Here is an 18,045-nt window from a genome sequence, read left to right on the forward strand (position 1 = left end):
CGCACACTAGATCCAGATCCTCGGCTAGACGTCGTCAGGAGTAGCCAATAAACGAAGAGCAGGAAGAGGCGGGGTCACCTGGAGGACCGCCCCAAGCACCTACTTCTAACCAGTTGAGTCACAAGACTTGATGAGGGGCGGAGCTAATCTGACGTATACCAAATCCTAGATTTGAGGGCGGTTACATATTACTCCCTCCCTCCCGCGTTTGACTCCGCCCCTTCGACTTGACGTACACTTCTCAGCCTATCAACGGATAAGCCTGTAGAGGGGTGAGGGGAAGGGGGCGGAAAGTGGGAGGAGACAGAGAGAGGAAGGAGGCGTAGGCTGAGGAGGAAGAGAGAGGAGGGGCAGGGAAGTCCTGGCGGAGAAGAGGCCCAAGACTCCAAAGGAGACGACAGGAGGGTGAGCTGGAGCTCCCCAGCTGCCCAGCAGCCGTTCCGGATTCTTTAAGGCGAACGTCAGACAGAGACGGAGGAAAGAAGGAAGAGACTTTTATGTCGGCAGACAGACAAGCTCTACCCGTCACCGTTGCCTCACATCCGGGGCTTTGGAGGGCTGGCCCCCTCGGCCCCGCCCCCCACCTCGCGCCTTTCATGGCGACCGGAGGCGGAGGCTGGAAGAGCTGGGCCTTGAAGAGGCCCCTTTAAATCTCCTTAAAGGGGTGGCCACCGATCTCGGCGGACTACAACGCCAGCCTTTAAAGGGGAAGCCACCGAACAGACGCTGACAAATTGAGAACTGTGCTGTTGGGAGAACTGGAGCGAGTAGGGGATTCTCATCGCCACTTCTCAACGCAAGAAGTCCTTTAAATTCAACTTAAAGGGGAAGTGGCCGTTTGTGGAGGACTAGAAACTAACTCCCGAGCCCTTAAAGGGGCGGCCTGCTGTTTGGAGAACCCTGGACTTCTTAAAGGGGTGGCCTCTTTTAGCCGGAGGACTTGAGGCACTTTTAAAGGGGAGGTCGACGTTTCGGGGCGAGCTTTCGGCCCCTTTTAAAGGGGTGGCCCTTCCTCTTCCTCGGGGAGACTTGTCTCGACCCCTGGTAGGGGGCGGCCACCGAACTAGGCCGGTCGGACACCGTCGGGTCGTCTTAAAGGAGTCAGGGACTGGACAACTTGAGGCCTTGCCTTAAAGGGACGGCCGCCCCGTTTTCGCTGTCTCGGCCCCGCCGGCCCCACAGGGGGGGCTCTCGGGCTTGTCGCCCCGGGGGCGGCGCCGGCTCCCTGGGCCTTGGCCTTGGGGCACGCTCGGGGCTAGCAGATCCTGCTTTAAAGGGAAAGCCGTGGCCCTCTCGTCCCTGTGCAGCCGCCAGCGCCGCGCCTGCGACCCCTGGCCTGCGGACAGGCCGCTCCGGGGCCCGCCGCCTCCGGATGCGGCGCTGAGGGCGGTCGCCATGGAGACGGCAGCGGCCGCGGCTCCGGGCCCGGGCTGGGCCACTGAGGGGGAGCGGCGGCGGAGGCGCTGCTCGCGCCGAGACCGAGACCGGGAGCAGCGGCGCCGCCGAGGTCCCGGCGGCGACGCGCCCCGGGCCCTGTTGGCCGCCCCGCGCGGCTCCTCGTCCTCGTCGTCGCCGCCGCCGCCCGCCAGGCCGTGGTCGTCAGCTTCGTCTGGAGAGCGGCCCGGAGGCCCGAGACGGCGGCGGCCGCGTCCCAGGCCTCGGCCCCCGCGACCCCGAGCTCGGAAGCGGCCTGCTGGCTCGGGCAGCCGCGGGGAGGAAGACGAGGAGGAGGAGGAGGGGGGCGCAGACGATGGGGAGGCCGAGGAAGAGCCTGAGGAGGAGGAAGAAGAGGAGGAGGACTTGATCGATGGCTTCGCCATCGCCAGCTTCGCCAGCCTCGAGGCCTTGCAGGTGGGGCCTGTTGGGGCCAGGGACCTTTGGGGGGCTTCAGAGGGCCAGAGAGAAGGGTACGGTGCCTGGAGTGGGTGGAGTTGAGGGGGGAATGCTGGCACCCCAAACCAGAGCAACCGGCTCCTCTGGCCAGGCCTCTGCCCCACCCTGGGGTGGGAGGAGGTAGAGTTAGTCTCCAGGGACCAACCAGGTTACCCGGCCCGAGAGCCACTTTGGTAGCTTGGTCAACCCCCAGCGAGGTGGGGAGCTTTCCTTTCTCCACCAAGTACTTTAGTCCCACCTCCTCCTCCTCCACAGAAGGATGCGTCTCTTCAGCCCCCAGAGCGACTGGAACATCGGATGAAGCATTCTGGGAAGCGGAAGAGGGGGGGCTCCAGTGGGGCAACTGGGGAACCAGGGGACAGCTCTGATCGAGAGCCTGGCCGGCCCTCTGGGGATCGGGCCCGAAAATGGCCCAATAAGCGGAGAAGGAAAGAGGTGAGCTTGTCCCAGATCCCTGTCCTTTTAAAACTCTTGAGCCAAATATTCTTCACATAGATCCGTTTTTTGTCAGCAGTGCCGCTACCCATGGTGAAGTGACCCCAGTCTCTAAGGACAAAGAGAAAGGCAAAGCATATTTGAGCTCCCACTGCCCCATCCCGGACTGATAAAGACATGTCCACAGTCAGACTTGCCCGCTTTTGGCTGATACTGGGTCTGCCTCGAACATGTTGATAATTCGAGAGATGTATCAAAAGGACATAGTTGAATCATAAATTAGATATGGTCTCTGCATCCCTTTTCAAGTCAATATTAGTTTAGTAGGAAAGAATAATCTTTGAGCAAACATCTAGACCAAAACTTGGGAGGCACCAGAAGGTAGAGAGCTGGGAGAGATGCTGCAGAAACCCACATGAGGAAGCCACTCATTCTGCCTGGGGGATGGGAGGAGGGTTGTGGTTAGGGAAAGCCCCCTGGGATGTCTTAGTCAGGCCTTGAAGGATAGTCATAAGTTTGCTGAGAAGAGAAATAGGGCTAATTGTTTTGGGCAAAAGCGCAGAGATGTGAGAATCTGGTAGATTTGAAAAGTTGCCAGAGCAGTGGGGACCAGAAGGAGACAGAGAGTATGTCGTGAGGGGCCTTCGGCGCCTTGCCAGGGAGCTTAGACTAATCCAAAGGCCTGCCAGCCGGCCTCCCTTACCTCTGGACTCTGGTCTTTCTCAGGCCTCCTCCCGTCATTCTCTGGAAGCTGGATACATAGTAAGTGCTCTCCACCTGTACAGGCCCCTCCCCGTTCACTCCCTGTCTGAAACTCCCCTTGACCTTGGGCCCCCCTTCTCTTCCCTGTTGTGACACCTCTGTCTTTCCTTCTCCCCAGTGTGATGCAGAAAGTGATCTGGACGAGAGGGTGAGTGGGGCTAGAACTTGTTGGGTGGGCAGTAGTACAGCTCATAAAATGAACTGTGCCAAAAAAAAAAAAAATGAACTGTGCCTTAAAGGTCTCCTTGTGCAGCAGATAGAGCCTTCCCTTAAGTGGGGAAGGTGAGTTAAGTTGAGCCAGAAATAGATTTTTGGGGAGGATGCCTGGGGCAGGTGGGCAGGGTGGGGGCGGGGATTGAGAAAGTAAATGACAAGTTTTATTTGGTAATTGGAGCCAATTGACCAAAGAATCAAAGGCCTATGCCTTGCTGTGCTATCCTTTCCAAAGCGCTTGGAGATACCAGTGGTTCTCCACGGAAACCCAGGGTGGCTATGGAACCCAGTTGGTTCTTCCTGCTGGTTATTAGTCTGCTTCTATAGATTAGCGTCTGCTCCTATAGATTAGAGTCTGTAGACCATAGTCACGGCAGTGAGGACGCTGAACTATTGTACACAGTGTAAGAACATATGCTATAAAGGTGTGTTTCATTTTGTCCTTAGGGCTGATGTGCTAGCTTTGAAAGTGTGTTCTAGCAGTTGATGCTCTTCTGTCAGTAACTAAACATGTATTCCCTGATGTGTGTCTTGCTGTAGTATAAAAAGTTGACTGGACAGGGACTTCTGTGGTGAAACAAATAGCCCTTGTCCATCTGATCGGGCACTATTAGGAGAGTGGGAGCCCATTGTCAAGAGAACCTGAATCTTGAGTTTTTATGAAGAATCTCCAGATTTCTAAGTATTCGCAGTTAGTTTAAAACTTTTGCTGACATTTATGGACCAAACATATCTATAAGCCCGGTAGACAGTCTGGGCCAGCAGTTAGTGATATCTGACATTTTTGCCTTGATTTGCCCGTTTCTCTGTTAACTTCAGTACTGCCTCAATTCAGTCTTCCTGGCCTACCAGATGCGCATGCTTAGTCGCCCTACCCTTTTCCCCCCAGCATAGGGCCTTCTAGAGCCCACAGTCTTTGGTGGATTTCAGCTAAGCTGATGGAATAGACTTGTCACCACTACCAGTGCCTAGCCTGCTCCAGAGGCTGTTAGCCTTCCTGGGTGAAGGCCTGACCTGACCAGAACCTGACTGTGTCCCTGTCCTTCTTCCCCAGGTCTCCGATGATGACCTCGACCCGTCCTTTACTGTCTCAACCAGCAAAGGTTGGTCCCAAGGGCTGGGGTTGGAGACAAGGGAGGGAAACTGGGTGAGCATGGTCCTTAACTGAGTATGTCTGTCGTCCTGCCCTCACAGCCTCGGGCCCCCACGGCGCCTTCAATGGGAACTGTGAAGCAAAACTCTCCGTAGTCCCTAAAGTGTCGGGCCTGGAGCGGAGCCAGGAACAGCCCCCAGGGCCCGACCCGCTGCTAGTGCCTTTCCCCCCGAAGGAACCACCGCCTCCACCGGCCCCTCGGCCTCCTGTCTCACCCCCTGCACCCCTGCCGGCCGCCCCCAGTCTGCCACCCCCACCCCAGCCCCAGCTGCAGCTTCGGGTTTCGCCTTTTGGCCTCCGCACTTCCCCCTATGGCAGCAGCCTGGACCTCAGCACTGGCAGGTGAGTGAGTGGGGGTTCTGGCCGGGTCTGGAAAGGCCTGGTCATTTTGGTGCCAACCCCTGCATTCTGTGTCTGGGGACATGGGTTGTTTCCTGTGGGATATCACTTGAAAAGGGATTTGGGGGCTAAAAAGTTTGAGAGATACTGTGGAACAAATTTAAAGAGATTACTACAGGACTTCTCAGAACCCTTCATACATTCACTTGCAGAGGAATCCAGTTTGTGCCGTTGCCCAATTTTATTTCCCAAGTTGGTTTTTTTTTTTTTTTTGGCAAGGCACATTTCTTAGGAATAGTGTTGTTTGGAACATACTTTGGGAAATGCTGACATGATGACTAAGAGTGCTGACTTTGGTGTCATTCAGACCTGGATTCAAATTCTTACTCTGCCACTTAATGGCTGTGTGATTTTTGACAAGTCACTTAATCTCTCTGAGCCTCAATTTCTTCTTTTTGTAAAGTGAAATAATAATAGTACTTCCATTGTAAAGCTGTTGTGAGGATTAATTATGAGTTAATGCAGTGTTTCCCAAAGTGTGTACACTCTTCTGTTAGTGGTGTGTGAGAGAATTTAGGTGGTACATGAGTAAAATTTTTTCAGCTTTGATGTGTTTTTAAAAAAAAATACAAGTAGTACCTCAGCCCCTTAATTTTACACATTGCTCTTTGGTGAGGCCAAGTGAAAAAGAAACTGAGTTAAGTTTAAAGAAGTAAACGGTACAAGGGGTCCCAGGGATGCGGCAGCAGTTGGGAAGGTGATGTGGAATGTCGGGGACTTGGATTAGCATATAAAGCAGATGACAGCACTTGGCATACAGTAAGTGCTCACTAAAGGGTAAGAATTAATGACACTTCTATGATTGATGCAATTTTTGTTGTTACTGTTATCATCATTATCATTTTTTCCCTTATTGAGAAAACTAAGGCTCAGAGAGAGGCAGTGACTTGCTCAAGGTCACCCAGGGTGTTAATGGCAAGATGGGCCTAGAATTCAGGCCTCCTGACTCCTACACCAGACCAGTGCAGTGCTGCTTCCACTGTCTTCGGGTGGGAACCCAGGTGGCCTGTTGTAATTAAGTGTCAAAGTGAATGATATGTTTTGTGCTGTGATTGAGTCAGAAAAGGGAAGGACCAGAGGCGTCAGAGGCAGCTGTGTGGAAGAAGAGACAGGAGGAGGGGGGGTTGTTGGGTGTGGGAGGTACCTCCGTCTGAGGATGGGTTCCCTGGGTTGGGGGTAGGGGTCCTGGGGGCCGGGTTCTACCACCTTCCATGTTGGAGAACCAGGGTCAAGGTATCTCCCAGGCTTCTGACCCCCTCCCGTCAGAGATGGCACCTCCCAGCCCCTCACTCATCTCCCCACTTCTCTCCCCAGCTCTTCACGGCCGCCCCCCAAGGCCCCGGCCCCTCCCGTGGCTCAACCTCCCCCCTCATCATCCTCTTCGTCCTCTTCCTCCTCATCTGCCTCCTCCTCGTCCGCGCAGCTCACCCACCGGCCCCCGACGCCCTCACTGCCCCTGCCTTTATCCACCCACAGCTTCCCCCCTCCTGGGCTTCGGCCCCCCCCACCACCCCACCACCCCTCCTTGTTCTCCCCTGGCCCCACCCTGCCCCCACCCCCACCCCTGCTGCAGGTGCCAGGGCACCCTGGGGCCTCAGCCGCTAACGCCCTTTCTGGTGAGTTTGGGATCCTGGCCGGGGGGCGGGGGGCCATGGCCCTGGGCTTGGGCCCGTTTGACTTCGGGGCATCTGGACCTTAGCAGGCAGCAGGGCTTGAGGAGGGAGTGGCCCAAGGCCAGAAGGGAAGGCCAGTCACCCGGGCCCAAGGAGGCTGCCATGGTGGCTGCAGATGTTAAAGCCTTCTCCCCCTCCCCTCCCACAGAGCAGGACCTGATCGGCCAGGACCTGAACTCTCGCTACCTGAATGCCCAGGGTGGCCCCGAGGTGGTGGGGGCAGGGGGCTCAGCCCGGCCCCTGGCCTTCCAGTTCCACCAGCACAACCACCAGCACCAGCACACCCACCAGCACACCCACCAGCACTTCACCCCTTACCCCCCGGGCCTGCTGCCGCCCCACGGCCCCCATATGGTGAGCTCCTCATTGGGCCAGTGATGAGGCTCAGAGACCTGGGGGGGAGGGTATGGCTTCCAGGGGAAAGCCCTGAGTTCCTGGCTGGCAGCTTACTTTTCCCTTCTCTTCCCTAGTTTGAGAAATATCCAGGAAAGATGGAAGGCCTTTTCCGGCATAATGTGAGTGTGTGTGTGTGGTGTGTGGGCATGGATATATCAGTGTGTGTGGCCCTGACTGTGGGGGTCCAGTCTTCAGCTTCCAAAGCAAGAGCCTTGAGCCTGGGAGAGCTCCCTGGGGGAGGTGGGGGGTCTAGGGTGGAGGCCAGGGGCCCGATGAGCAGACCAGACCTGGGCTGCACCTCCACCCCCAGTTGGACCAGTCCCCTTCTCTCTGCAGCCGTACACGGCCTTCCCTCCCGCAGTGCCCGGCCTCCCTCCGGGCCTCCCGCCGGCTGTCTCCTTTGGCTCCCTGCAGGGGGCCTTCCAGCCCAAGGTGAGCTCCCAACCCAGACACACCACCACCTCCCACCCCTTCAAACCCAGACACCCCCGGAACCATGTACCTTCTCGTTCCCCCAGACCACGCCCCTCCTCCTGCCCTCACCCTGTAGATCCAGGTTTCTTCAAAGCTGTACTCCCTCCCCGTCCCAGCCCCCAGCTTGAGCCTAGCCCCCTTTTATGCCTGGCATCAGCTCCTCTGACTGATCCCTCCACTCCCCTTTCTCAGAGCACGAACCCCGAGCTGCCACCACGACTGGGGCCAGTGCCGAGCGGGCTTCCCCAAAAGGGGACACAGGTGAGGGGGGTCAAGGCAGGTCCTCGGGGAGCTCGAAGATCTGTTGAGGGAGAGCAGTGTTGACTTGAGAGTGACCCCCTGATCCCTCCCTTTAATATGTGATCAGCGGTATCCCTGAGAATCTGAGGAGAGGGAATTTCTGTTGGTGAAGGCTTTCTCAGGCATGAGGAATAGGAATTTTGTGAAGTTGCCCCAGAAATAAGATTATTAGGACAATAGTTTTTATAAGGGTTTTCAGGGTTTTTTTTAAGTCACAGCATTCTTTTTTTTTCAAATGACATCATACCAGGAAGTTCTGTCCTTAATGAAAAGATAAGCTGCCCCTTTGTGATGAGACATGGGCAGCAGCCTTAAAGCCCAGGGCTCCAGGAACATCGTGAAAAGCATAGGATGTATTTCCTAAACAAGAGACTAGACCAGAGGTTTTCCAGCTTCCTTTAACAATTGAAAAGGTATTTTTCTAAAGGAATCTTAAGCAGATCTTCATTATACGTGAAGCTGTCAATCAGAGAACTACTCTTCTCTGAGAAACCTGCCTGCCCACTAACCCATTCTACAGCCGTCCAGGCAGGGCATCTCCTTGGGGCCAGGTTCAGTAATTTAGTGCTGGAAGGGAGATGCCCAGAGTGGGAGAAAAGGGGGAAAAGGAAGGGTTTGAGGGTGCCACACAAGGTCTTAGGGAGGTGCTTGGGTGGGCGGGACATTGGGGACTGTGGAGATGAGGTACCTAGGTCAGTAAACAGGTTTGAACTGCCGCCAATCTCTGCTTTGCCCTTCCCAGATCCCTGACCATTTCCGGCCACCTTTGAGGGTGAGTTTGGTGAGGACCTCAGGCTGCATGAGGCTGGGGGCTGGCGTCAGCGTGTTTGTCTGAGGGGTGGGTCTTGCTTGGGAATAAGCCAGAAGCCCAAGACGTGGAGGCAGCCAGATGGAACAGCAGGAAACGAAAGGCTTGCAAACTGCAGGCCTGGGTACACACACAGTAGGCCGTGGGACCTTGGGCAAGACTGTTTCTCTCTCTGAGCCTCAGTTTCCTAGGCTGTGAAATGAACCTAGTCCTAACCCCTCACTTGTAGGGGTTGACAAGTGGGGACATTGTGTGGCGAGGCTGGGCCCAGGGCCAGGTCTGGAGTGGGTGATGAGTGAATGTTCTTTCCTTCCCTTTCCCTTTGGTCATCCTTCTGGGGCGGCAGAAACCAGGGAAGTGGTGTGCCATGCACGTGCGTGTGGCTTACATGATCCTGAGACACCAGGAAAAGATGAAGGTACTGGGGCTGGAGGGCTGGGGAGAGCGGGCCTGCCTGAGCTCTGGGCGTCTGCCTTCAGTGGAGCTTGGCAGAATCTTGGCCAGAAACGTCCTCTCCTGTCCCTGGTCACTGCGTGAGCAATTCCGCAGTCAGTACTAAGTTCTCTCGCTAACTTGGGGGGTGGTCAGAGAAGGTTCGGAGAGAGGCAGAGGCCCACGCTAGCCCTCCCTTGGCACCAGCCAGCTCTCGGAGGGGGCCTCAGGGTGGAAGAGCAAGAGTGGGACCACACCTGCCTCCTCACTCACTGCCCCTCTCCCTGTCCCATGCAGGGCGACTCCCACAAGCTTGACTTTCGGAACGACCTCCTGCCCTGCCTTCCGGGGCCCTATGGGGCCCTGCCCCCTGGGCAGGAGCTCTCCCACTCGGCCGCCTCCCTCTTCACTGCGACTGGTGAGTCTGGCCAGCCCTCTCTCTGGGCCTGAGGGTGCCCACCTGTAGCCCGAGGCCCACCTTGCACACACTCAGCCTCATCCGCCTCTCTGCCCCAGGTGCCGTCCATGCTGCAGCCAACCCTTTCACGGCAGCTCCCGGGGCCCACGGACCCTTTCTGAGTCCCAGCACCCACATTGGTAAGAACCAAGGGCATGTTGGGCAACCCAGGCCTTGACCTTGACTTCTTGGAGGTGTTAAGCGGGGGATTGAAATTAGACCTGAGAGGCAACTGGAATGGAGGGTAGACCTGGGTTCACATGCTTTGTGACCTCGAGCAAGTTACTCTCCCTGCTCTGAGCCTTGATTTTACAATCTGTAAAATGGGATATCGAAGGGCAGAGTCATCACCAGTCCCCGCCAGCTCAGTCACTGTCTGAAATAGCAAGGGGTAGGGGGAGAGGCTTGTGGAGGAAGGCTGTGCAGCATGGTCCCTGGCTCCCAGTGGTCTCAGCCAGCTTCTTGGGGAGATTTATCCTAGTTTGGATGAACAAGGCGGAATTGAGCCGGCTGGCCCAGGGAAAGGTGTTCTAGAAGAGGCAATTGTGAGATTTCCCTAGCTGGCAAGTTAGGTGTTCTCACTGGCCATGTGACATACACACAAAGTCAGGGTTCAGTTGCATGCAGGTGGGAGGCAGCCAGCAGAGGTTCTTCAGGTGAGTGGCTGGCTATTGAGCTGGCCTGGGTGGCGGGTGTAGGGGAATGTGGGGTAAGAGCCTGACCTTGGAGTCAGAGGCCCGGTTAGATGACCATTGATGGGCAAGTCACTTCACCTCTCTGAGCCTGTTTCATCATCCTTAAGTGGGAATGATCCCGCCTCCCTCATGGAACTTATGCCGTTAAACAACACATTGCACATTAAACCTCAGTACCTTTCCAGGGCCTGCTTGCTGACCAGCCTCTTCTCTGCCAGTCCATGATGCCTGCTCGGAGCCGGCCGCCCAGTGCTCTGACCGTCCCCCCCTTTTTCCCACAGATCCCTTTGGGCGTCCCACAAGCTTCGCCTCCTTGGCTGCCCTCTCCAACGGGGCCTTTGGAGGCCTGGGCAGCCCCACATTCAGTGAGTGCTGGAGGGGATGGGGAGAGGTGGAGTGGAGGCTAGGGTGGTGGGTTGCTGTGCCCCGGCAGGGGGCCAGGAGGGTGCCTGAGTGGGCCCTACCACGCCTGGCTCCCATCACCTTCTGCTCTGTCCTCTGTCTAGACTCCGGCGCCGTCTTTGCCCAGAAAGAAAGCCCAGGGGCCCCACCAGCCTTCGCCTCCCCCCCAGACCCATGGGGCCGCCTGCACCGCAGTCCTCTGGCCTTTCCTGCCTGGGTCCGGCCCCCTGAGGCCGCCCGGACCCCGGGCTCAGACAAGGAGCGGCCGGTGGAGCGGAGGGAGCCCTCTCTCACCAAGGAGGAGAAGGACAGGTATGGTTTCATGTGCTCCCAGCCTGCCCAGCCCTCTGCCTGCCCGCCCGCCATCCCTCTAAGCTCCTTCATCCTCTCCTTCCTCACCTCCCCCAGGGACCTCCCCTTCTCCCGGCCCCAGCTCCGAGTTTCTCCTGCTACTCCCAAGGCCCGGGCTGGTGAGGAAGGGGCCCGGCCCACCAAGGAGTCAGTGCGGGTAAAGGAGGAGCGGAAGGAAGAGGCCGCTGCCGCCGCCGCTGCTGCCGCCGCCGCCGCCGCTGCTGCCGCCGCCGCTGCCACCACCGGGCCCCAAGGCCTTCACCTGCTGTTTGAGAGGCCCCGGCCACCCCCATTTCTGGGCCCTAGTCCTCCAGAGCGCTGTGCTGGCTTCCTGGAGCCAACCTGGCTGGCTGGGCCCCCTCGCCTCGCTAGGCCGCCCCGCTTCTACGAGGCGGGTGAGGAGCTGACTGGACCTGGGGCTGTGGCCGCCGCCCGCCTCTACGGTCTGGATCCTGCCCATCCCCTGCTCTACAGCCGCTTGGCTCCGCCGCCGCCACCGACTGCGGCCCCAGGAACCCCTCACCTTCTCAGCAAGACCCCACCTGGAGCCCTTTTGGGGGCACCACCTCCGCTTGTGCCCGCCCCCCGGCCTAGTTCCCCTCCTCGGGCCCCTGGCCCAGCCCGGGCTGACAGGTGAGGAAAGGGGAGGGGCAGGGGCATAGCTCCATCCCCCCTTTCTTCTGACAAGGTCCTAGAGCTGAGGTTTTCAAGCCAGGGCTGGAGGGCAGAGGTCATGACCTCACCAGCCACCTCTGAGGTCATGGAATCTGGGAGCAGAAGTCCCAACCCCCATGAGATCAAGCATCAGTTGGACCTTGGGGTCACTGGGAGGGCAGAGGTCACAAACCTCTAGAGAGGTGTGTGTGTGTGTGTGTGTGTGTCAGAGAGTGTGTGTGTGTGTACATGAGAGTGGGGGTCATTTCAGAGGTCACATCTCATGATCTCCTGAGGTGCACCATCGCCCCTTCTGAGGGCCCCTAGGCCCTTGGCCCGCCTCCCCAAGGGCTCACTAAGCCAGAGGCCAAAGTGCCCCCCTCCTCATCACCTACCACCCAAGTCCTCATGCCCTCTCAGGGCTGGGGGAGGAGGGGCTAAAGGAAGGGGGGTTCCATGTACATATTTATCTCCCCTTCCACATAGCCCCCCAGACCTTTTGTACATTTTTACAGGGGTGCCCCTCCCAATAATCCCCCTTCCTGGTTAATTAAATCCTAAGACTGGTGCTGTGTTCCTAGCCTCTGGCCTCTCTGTGGGGGGAGGGGGAGTTGAAGGGGGAAGAGCTGGGAGGGGACAGGCAGGGACCCAGGGCTTATTCCTGGGAATACGGGGACCAGAAGGAGGGGGACCAACAGGGGAAGGGACCTGGGTACCTAGGCCAGAAAGAAGGGCAGATGCTTCCTGCTTGACTGACAGCCCGGGTTCCCCCTACCTGCTCCTGTTACCTCTGTGCCCTGCTCCCCAAAGGCGCAACCTCTAAGCTTCATACTCCACCTCTTAGTGGCTTGGTTCCCCCCCAACTCTTATTCCAAGTGCCCCCAGGATTCCTGGGCCCTGCCCTCCAGAACCCTGTCCCCCAGAACCCTGCCTCAGGCTGAGGGGGGACCAGAGAAGGTCACCATGTACCACACACCAAAGAAGGGGGTCGGCCTGGGGATGGGCCACATAGGCAGCTTCTTCAGCAGCCTCTTGGCAGCAGCCCCAGCCTTCCCAAAGCAGCAGGTGCCCCCAGGCTGGGGCCCAACCTAGAAGGCAGGGGTCGGTTTAACAAAAACATAACGTTGACTTTTTTTCCCCGGTGGGGCTTATTCTGTAACATGACTTGCAGATATTTATATAAAAATGAGTGTTACAATGAGGCCCCTTGGCTCCTCTTTGAGTGTGTTTGGATCACGTTGGGGGGTATTGGGCTGGGTCCTGTGGTCAGGGAGGGATGAGGACAATATTGCCCTCCTTCCCACCTGGGCAATTTGTTCTCCTTCTGGAGGGATTGGATTGGAGTGTTTGGCAATGAAGTTTTTCATACTTTTTGACAGCGAGGACTACATATTCCAGTTGACCCTTGAACACAGGTTTGAGCTGCACAGGTCCACTTATATGTAGACTTTTGTGAACAAATACTTCTTATAGTACTGTGCGATCAATGGTTGGTTGAATCCATGGATGCGGGACCACAGACAGGGAGGGCCAACTATAGCACTTGCTCATCTATGGATTTTGGAATCCAAAGCAGTTACTGAAGTCAATAAGATTAAAGGAGTACAGAAAGCAGAACTAAATTTCCTGTTCATCTATCAACACACCCAAGCCGCGTATCCTTCCAGAGGTAACCCCTGTCAGTCATTTGGTAATTGTGTTCACCTGCACATGTATATGAACATGCATAGTAATTAGTGTTAGATAAGATCTGTAATTTTTTAAATGTATTAAGTACATGGTCATTATAAAAGTATAAATACACAAATACCTAGTACAAAGAAAAAATGCTTTATAATTCCATTCCTCAGAGATGGCCACTGTTAACTGTTGGGCATATTCCTCCAGTTACTTTACTTGGTATGCTTAAAATATTACGAAAAAATGGGATCCTGTGAAATGTACTATTTTACTACTATCTTTTTACAGTTAACGTTCTTTGGTATAATTAAAAAAGGAAGTGACTACTAAATAAGCTACAAAAGCTGGCTCTCACCCAAACTACCCAGAATTGACTTGTTCCGAGTGTACCCATCGATCACCTTAGGAAAGACAGATCCAGCATTCTCTGCCACCACCACACATACCTGACTTCTCGGGAGGACTCAAGCCTAGTTCATGCTGACAAGTCAGAAATGGATTGGCCAGGAGAAACTTAGCTTGCACACAAGGTTTCACCTGGCAGTTCTTGTTCTCAGCTTCTCTTGAAAAATCGTCTGTTGACACTGCCTACTCTGCCTCTGACTGTCCTTTGAGACAGGGCGTATTCTCTCCAGATTGCCACTGTCCTTTCCAATCCATTGTTTAGGATCAAGCCGCTGTCATGATTCCTGGCACCTCCCTGGTCCCGGTAAGCATTTGGGTGTGATATTCTCAGGGAAATACTTTCTAAACACGTATATCCAACATCTCCTAGATCTCTCCCACAAGTACCTCAGATCTCTGATGCTGTGCAGCACCTCACCCCTACTCCATTTGCACCACTGAGAGTTTTAACAGAGCCAAAGTCAGAAACCTCCTCTGTCTGCCTTTTATTCCTTCAACTGCTATTTGTTGCATCCATGCTAGGTGCTGAACTAGTACCTGCGGATACAGGGGTAAGCAAAACAAAAGCCCAGCATTCCTAGAACTTACATGCTACAGTGAGAGAGGAGCAGTAAACTCATATAATATGAAAGAGTGAAATGAGAGTCCTGATAACTATTATCTTCCATTGACCCATCTCCCACTCTGACATACCTCGGGCTCTTCAGGCAGAGGTAAAGGGGGAGTCCAGAAAAGACTGTCAACATTGGGGAAGAAACAAAACAAAACTATGATCATTCACCATCGAGATGCTGCTATTTGGAAGTGTGTATCTTGCCCTGAATGAACTCAGGAGGATAGCTGTGTAATCTTAAGGAACATGCTCATTTTTGTGCCATGGTTTCCTTATTAAATGGAGGATTTTAAAAACAACAAATTTTGTTATCATTGTTCAGTCACTAAGTCATGTCGAACTCTTTGCAACCCCATGGACTGCAGCACACTAGTCTCCTCTGCCCTCCACTGTCTCCTGGAGTTTGCTCAAATTCATATCCAATGAGTCAGTGATGCCATCCAACCATCTCATCCTCTGTCACCCTCTTCTGCTGCCTTCAATCTTTCCCAGCATCAGGGCCTTTTCCAATGAGTTGGCTCTTCAAATCAGGTGGCCAAAGTACTGGAGCTTCAGATTCAGCATCAATCCTTCCAATGAATATATAGGATTGATTTCCTTTAGGATTGACTGGTTTGATCTCCTTGCAGTCCAAGGGATGCTCAAGAGTCTTCTCCAGGACCACAATTTCAAAGCATCAATTCTTCGACACTCTTCTTTAGGTCCAACTCACATCTATACATGACTACCAGAAAAAAACATAGCTTAGACTATATGAACATTTATTGGCCAAATGATGTCTGCTTTTTAATATGCTGTCTAGGTTTGTCACAGCTCTCCTTCCAAGGAGCAAGCGTCTTTTAATTTCATGGCTGCAATCACCATCCACAAGTGATTTTGGAACCCAAGAAAATAAAGTCTATCACTGCTTCCCCTTTTTTCCTTTCTATATGCCATGAAGTGATGGGACCAGACTGGGAAAGGTCAGTTTTCATTCCAATCCCAAAGAAAGGCAATGCCAAAGAATGCTCAAACTACCACACAATTGCACTCATCTCACACGCTAGTAAAGTAATGCTCAAAATTCTCCAAGCCAGGCTTCAACAGTACATGAACTGTGAACTTCCAGATGTTCAAGCTGGATTTAGAAAAGGCAGAGGAACCAGAGATCAAATTGCCAACATCCGCTGGATCATTGAAAAAGCAAGAGAGTTCCAGAAAAACATCTTCTTCTGCTTTATTAACTATGCCGAAGCGTTTGACTGTGTGGATCACCACAAACTGTGGAAAATTCTTAAAGAAATGGGAATACCAAACCACCTGACCTGCCTCTTGAGAAATCTGTATGGAGGTCAGGAAGCAACAGTTAGAACTGGACATGGAACAACAGACTGGTTCCAAATAAGGAAAGGAGTACTTTAAGGCAGTATATTGTCACCCTGCTTATTTAACTTATATGCAGTGTACCATCATGAGAAATGCCAGGCTGGATGAAGCACAAGCTGGAATCAAGATTGCTGGGAGAAATATCAATAACCTCAGATATGCAGATGACACCACCCTTATGGCAGAAAGAGAAGAAGAACTAGAGAGCCTCTTGATGAAAGTGAAAGAGGAGAGTGAAAAAATTGGCTTAAAACTCAACATTCAAAAAAAAAAAAATCAACATTCAGAAAACTAAGATCATGGCATCTGGTCCCTTCACTTCATGGCAAACAGATGGGGAAACAGTGGAAACAGTGACAGACTATCTTTCTGGGCTCCAAAATCATTGCAGATGGTGATTGCAGCCATGAAATTAAAAAACGCTTGCTCCTTGGAAGAAAAGTTATGACCAACCTAGACAGCATATTAAAAAGCAGACATTACTTTGCCAACAAAGGTCCGTCTAGTCAAAGCTGTGGTTTCTCCAGTGGTCATGTATGGATGTGAGAGTTGGACTGTAAGGAAAGCTGAGTGCCAAAGAATTAATGCCTTTGAACTGTAGTGTTGGAGAAGACTCTTGAGAGTTCCTTGGACTGCAAGGAGATCTAACCAGTCCATCCTAAAGGAAATCAGTCCTAAATATTCATTGGAAGGACTGATGCTGAAGCTGAAACTCCAATACTTTGGCACCTGATGTGAAGAACTGACTCATGTGAAAAGACCCTGATGCTGGGAAAGATTGAAGGCGGGAGGAGAAGGGGATGACAGAGGATGAGATGGTTGGATGGCATCACCAACTCAATGGACATGAGTTTGAGTAAATTCCGGGAGTTGGTGATGGATAAGGAGGCCTGGGGTGCTGCAGTCCAAGGGGTTGCAAAAAGTCTGAACTGATGGGACCAGATTCCATGATCTTAGTTTTTTTGATGTTGAATTTCAAGTCGGTTTTTTCACTCTACTCTTTAAACTTCATCAAGAGGCTCTTTAGTTCCTTTTCACTGTCATTGGAGTGGTATCATCTGCATATCTGAGGTTGTTGATATTTCTCCCAGCAGTCTTGATTCCAGCTTGTGTTTCATCCAGCCTGTCACTTCCAATGATGTACTCTGCATATAAGTTAAATAAGCAGGGTGACAATATACAGCCTTGATGTACTCCTTTCCCAATTTTTTTTTTCCTTTCCCAATTTTAAACTGCCATTCCATGTCCGGTTCTAACTGTTGCTTCTTCTTCTTCTTCTTTTTCCATTTATTTTTATTAGTTGGAGGCTAATTCCTTTACAATATTGTAGTGGTTTTTTGCCATACATTGACATGAATCAGCCATGGATTTACATGCATTCCCCCATCCCAATCCCCCCTCCCACCTCCCTCTCCATCCCATCCCTCTGGGTCTTCCCAGTGCACCAGCCCTGAGCACTTGTCTCATGCATCCAACCTGGGCTGGTGATGTCTTTCACCCTTGATAGTATACTTGTTTCAATACTGTTCTCCCAGAACATCCCACCCTCACCTTCTCCCACCGAGTCTAAGAGTCTGTTCTGTACATCTGTGTCTCTTTTTCTGTTTTGCATATAGGGTTATCGTTACCATCTTTTTAAATTCCATATATATGTGTTAGTATACTGTATTGGTCTTTATCTTTCTGGCTTACTTCACTCTGTATAATGGGCTCCAGTTTCATCCATCTCATTAGAACTGATTCAAATGAATTCTTTTTAATGGCCAAGTAATATTCCATAGTGTATATGTACCACAGCTTCATTATCCATTCGTCTGCTGGTGGGCATCTAGGTTGCTTCCATGTCCTGGCTATTATAAACAGTGCTGCGATGAACATTGGGGTGCACGTGTCTCTTTCAGATCTGGTTTCCTCGGTGTGTATGCCCAGGAGTAGGATTGCTGGGTCATATGGCAGTTCTATTTCCAGTTTTTTAAGGAATCTCCACACTGTTCTCCATAGTGGCTGTATTAGTTTGCAATCCCACCAACAGTGTAAGAGTGTTCCCCCTTCTCCACACCCTCTCCAGCATTTATTGCTTGTAGACTTTTGGATAGCAGCCATTCTGACTGGTGTGTAATGGTACCTCATTGAGGTTTTGACTTGCATTTCTCTGATAATGAGTGATGTTGAGCATCTTTTCATGTGTTTGTTAGCCATCTGTATGTCTTCTTTGGAGAAATGTCTGTTTAGATCTTTGGCCCTTTTTTTTTTTTTTTTTTCCGGTCATTTATTTTTCTGGAATTGAGCTGCAGGAGTTGCTTGTATATTTTTGAAATTAATCCTTTGTCTGTTTCTTCATTTGCTATTATTTTCTCCCATTCTGGAGGCTGTCTTTTCACCTTGCTTATAGTTTCCTTTGCTGTGCAAAAGCTTTTAAGTTTGATTAGGTCCCATTTGTTTATTTTTGCTTTTATTTCCAACATTCTGGGAGGTGGGTCATAGA

At 52.8% G+C, this 18,045-nt stretch overlaps 1 protein-coding gene across 1 annotated transcript; it reads left to right on the plus strand.

Annotated features, from left to right (window-relative positions):
* Positions 1-291: 291 nt before the first annotated feature.
* Positions 292-12,699, plus strand: FBRS (fibrosin). Its single transcript, XM_061153223.1, has 18 exons — positions 292-1,851; positions 2,149-2,328; positions 3,055-3,090; positions 3,209-3,238; positions 4,358-4,406; positions 4,498-4,798; positions 6,170-6,471; positions 6,677-6,882; positions 6,999-7,043; positions 7,261-7,356; positions 7,591-7,659; positions 8,441-8,470; positions 8,853-8,924; positions 9,236-9,356; positions 9,455-9,535; positions 10,372-10,455; positions 10,597-10,804; positions 10,901-12,699. The coding sequence occupies exons 1-18, from the start codon at positions 1,396-1,398 to the stop codon at positions 11,478-11,480; spliced, it is 2,946 nt and encodes a 981-aa protein (XP_061009206.1). The 5' UTR covers positions 292-1,395; the 3' UTR covers positions 11,481-12,699.
* Positions 12,700-18,045: the final 5,346 nt, after the last annotated feature.

The sequence above is a fragment of the Dama dama genome, chromosome 10, assembly GCF_033118175.1.
Source record: "Dama dama isolate Ldn47 chromosome 10, ASM3311817v1, whole genome shotgun sequence".
In the NCBI taxonomy this organism is placed as follows: Eukaryota; Metazoa; Chordata; class Mammalia; order Artiodactyla; family Cervidae; genus Dama; species Dama dama.

Excerpts from the sequence above, each read along its gene's own strand:
- FBRS (XM_061153223.1), top strand. The coding sequence starts at position 1,396 with ATGGAGACGGCAGCGGCCGCGGCTCCGGGCCCGGGCTGGGCCACTGAG. Across the intron at positions 6,883-6,998 it reads CGCCCCACGGCCCCCATATG|TTTGAGAAATATCCAGGAAA; the intron begins GTGAGCTCCTCA and ends TCTCTTCCCTAG. Across the intron at positions 8,925-9,235 it reads GACACCAGGAAAAGATGAAG|GGCGACTCCCACAAGCTTGA; the intron begins GTACTGGGGCTG and ends TGTCCCATGCAG.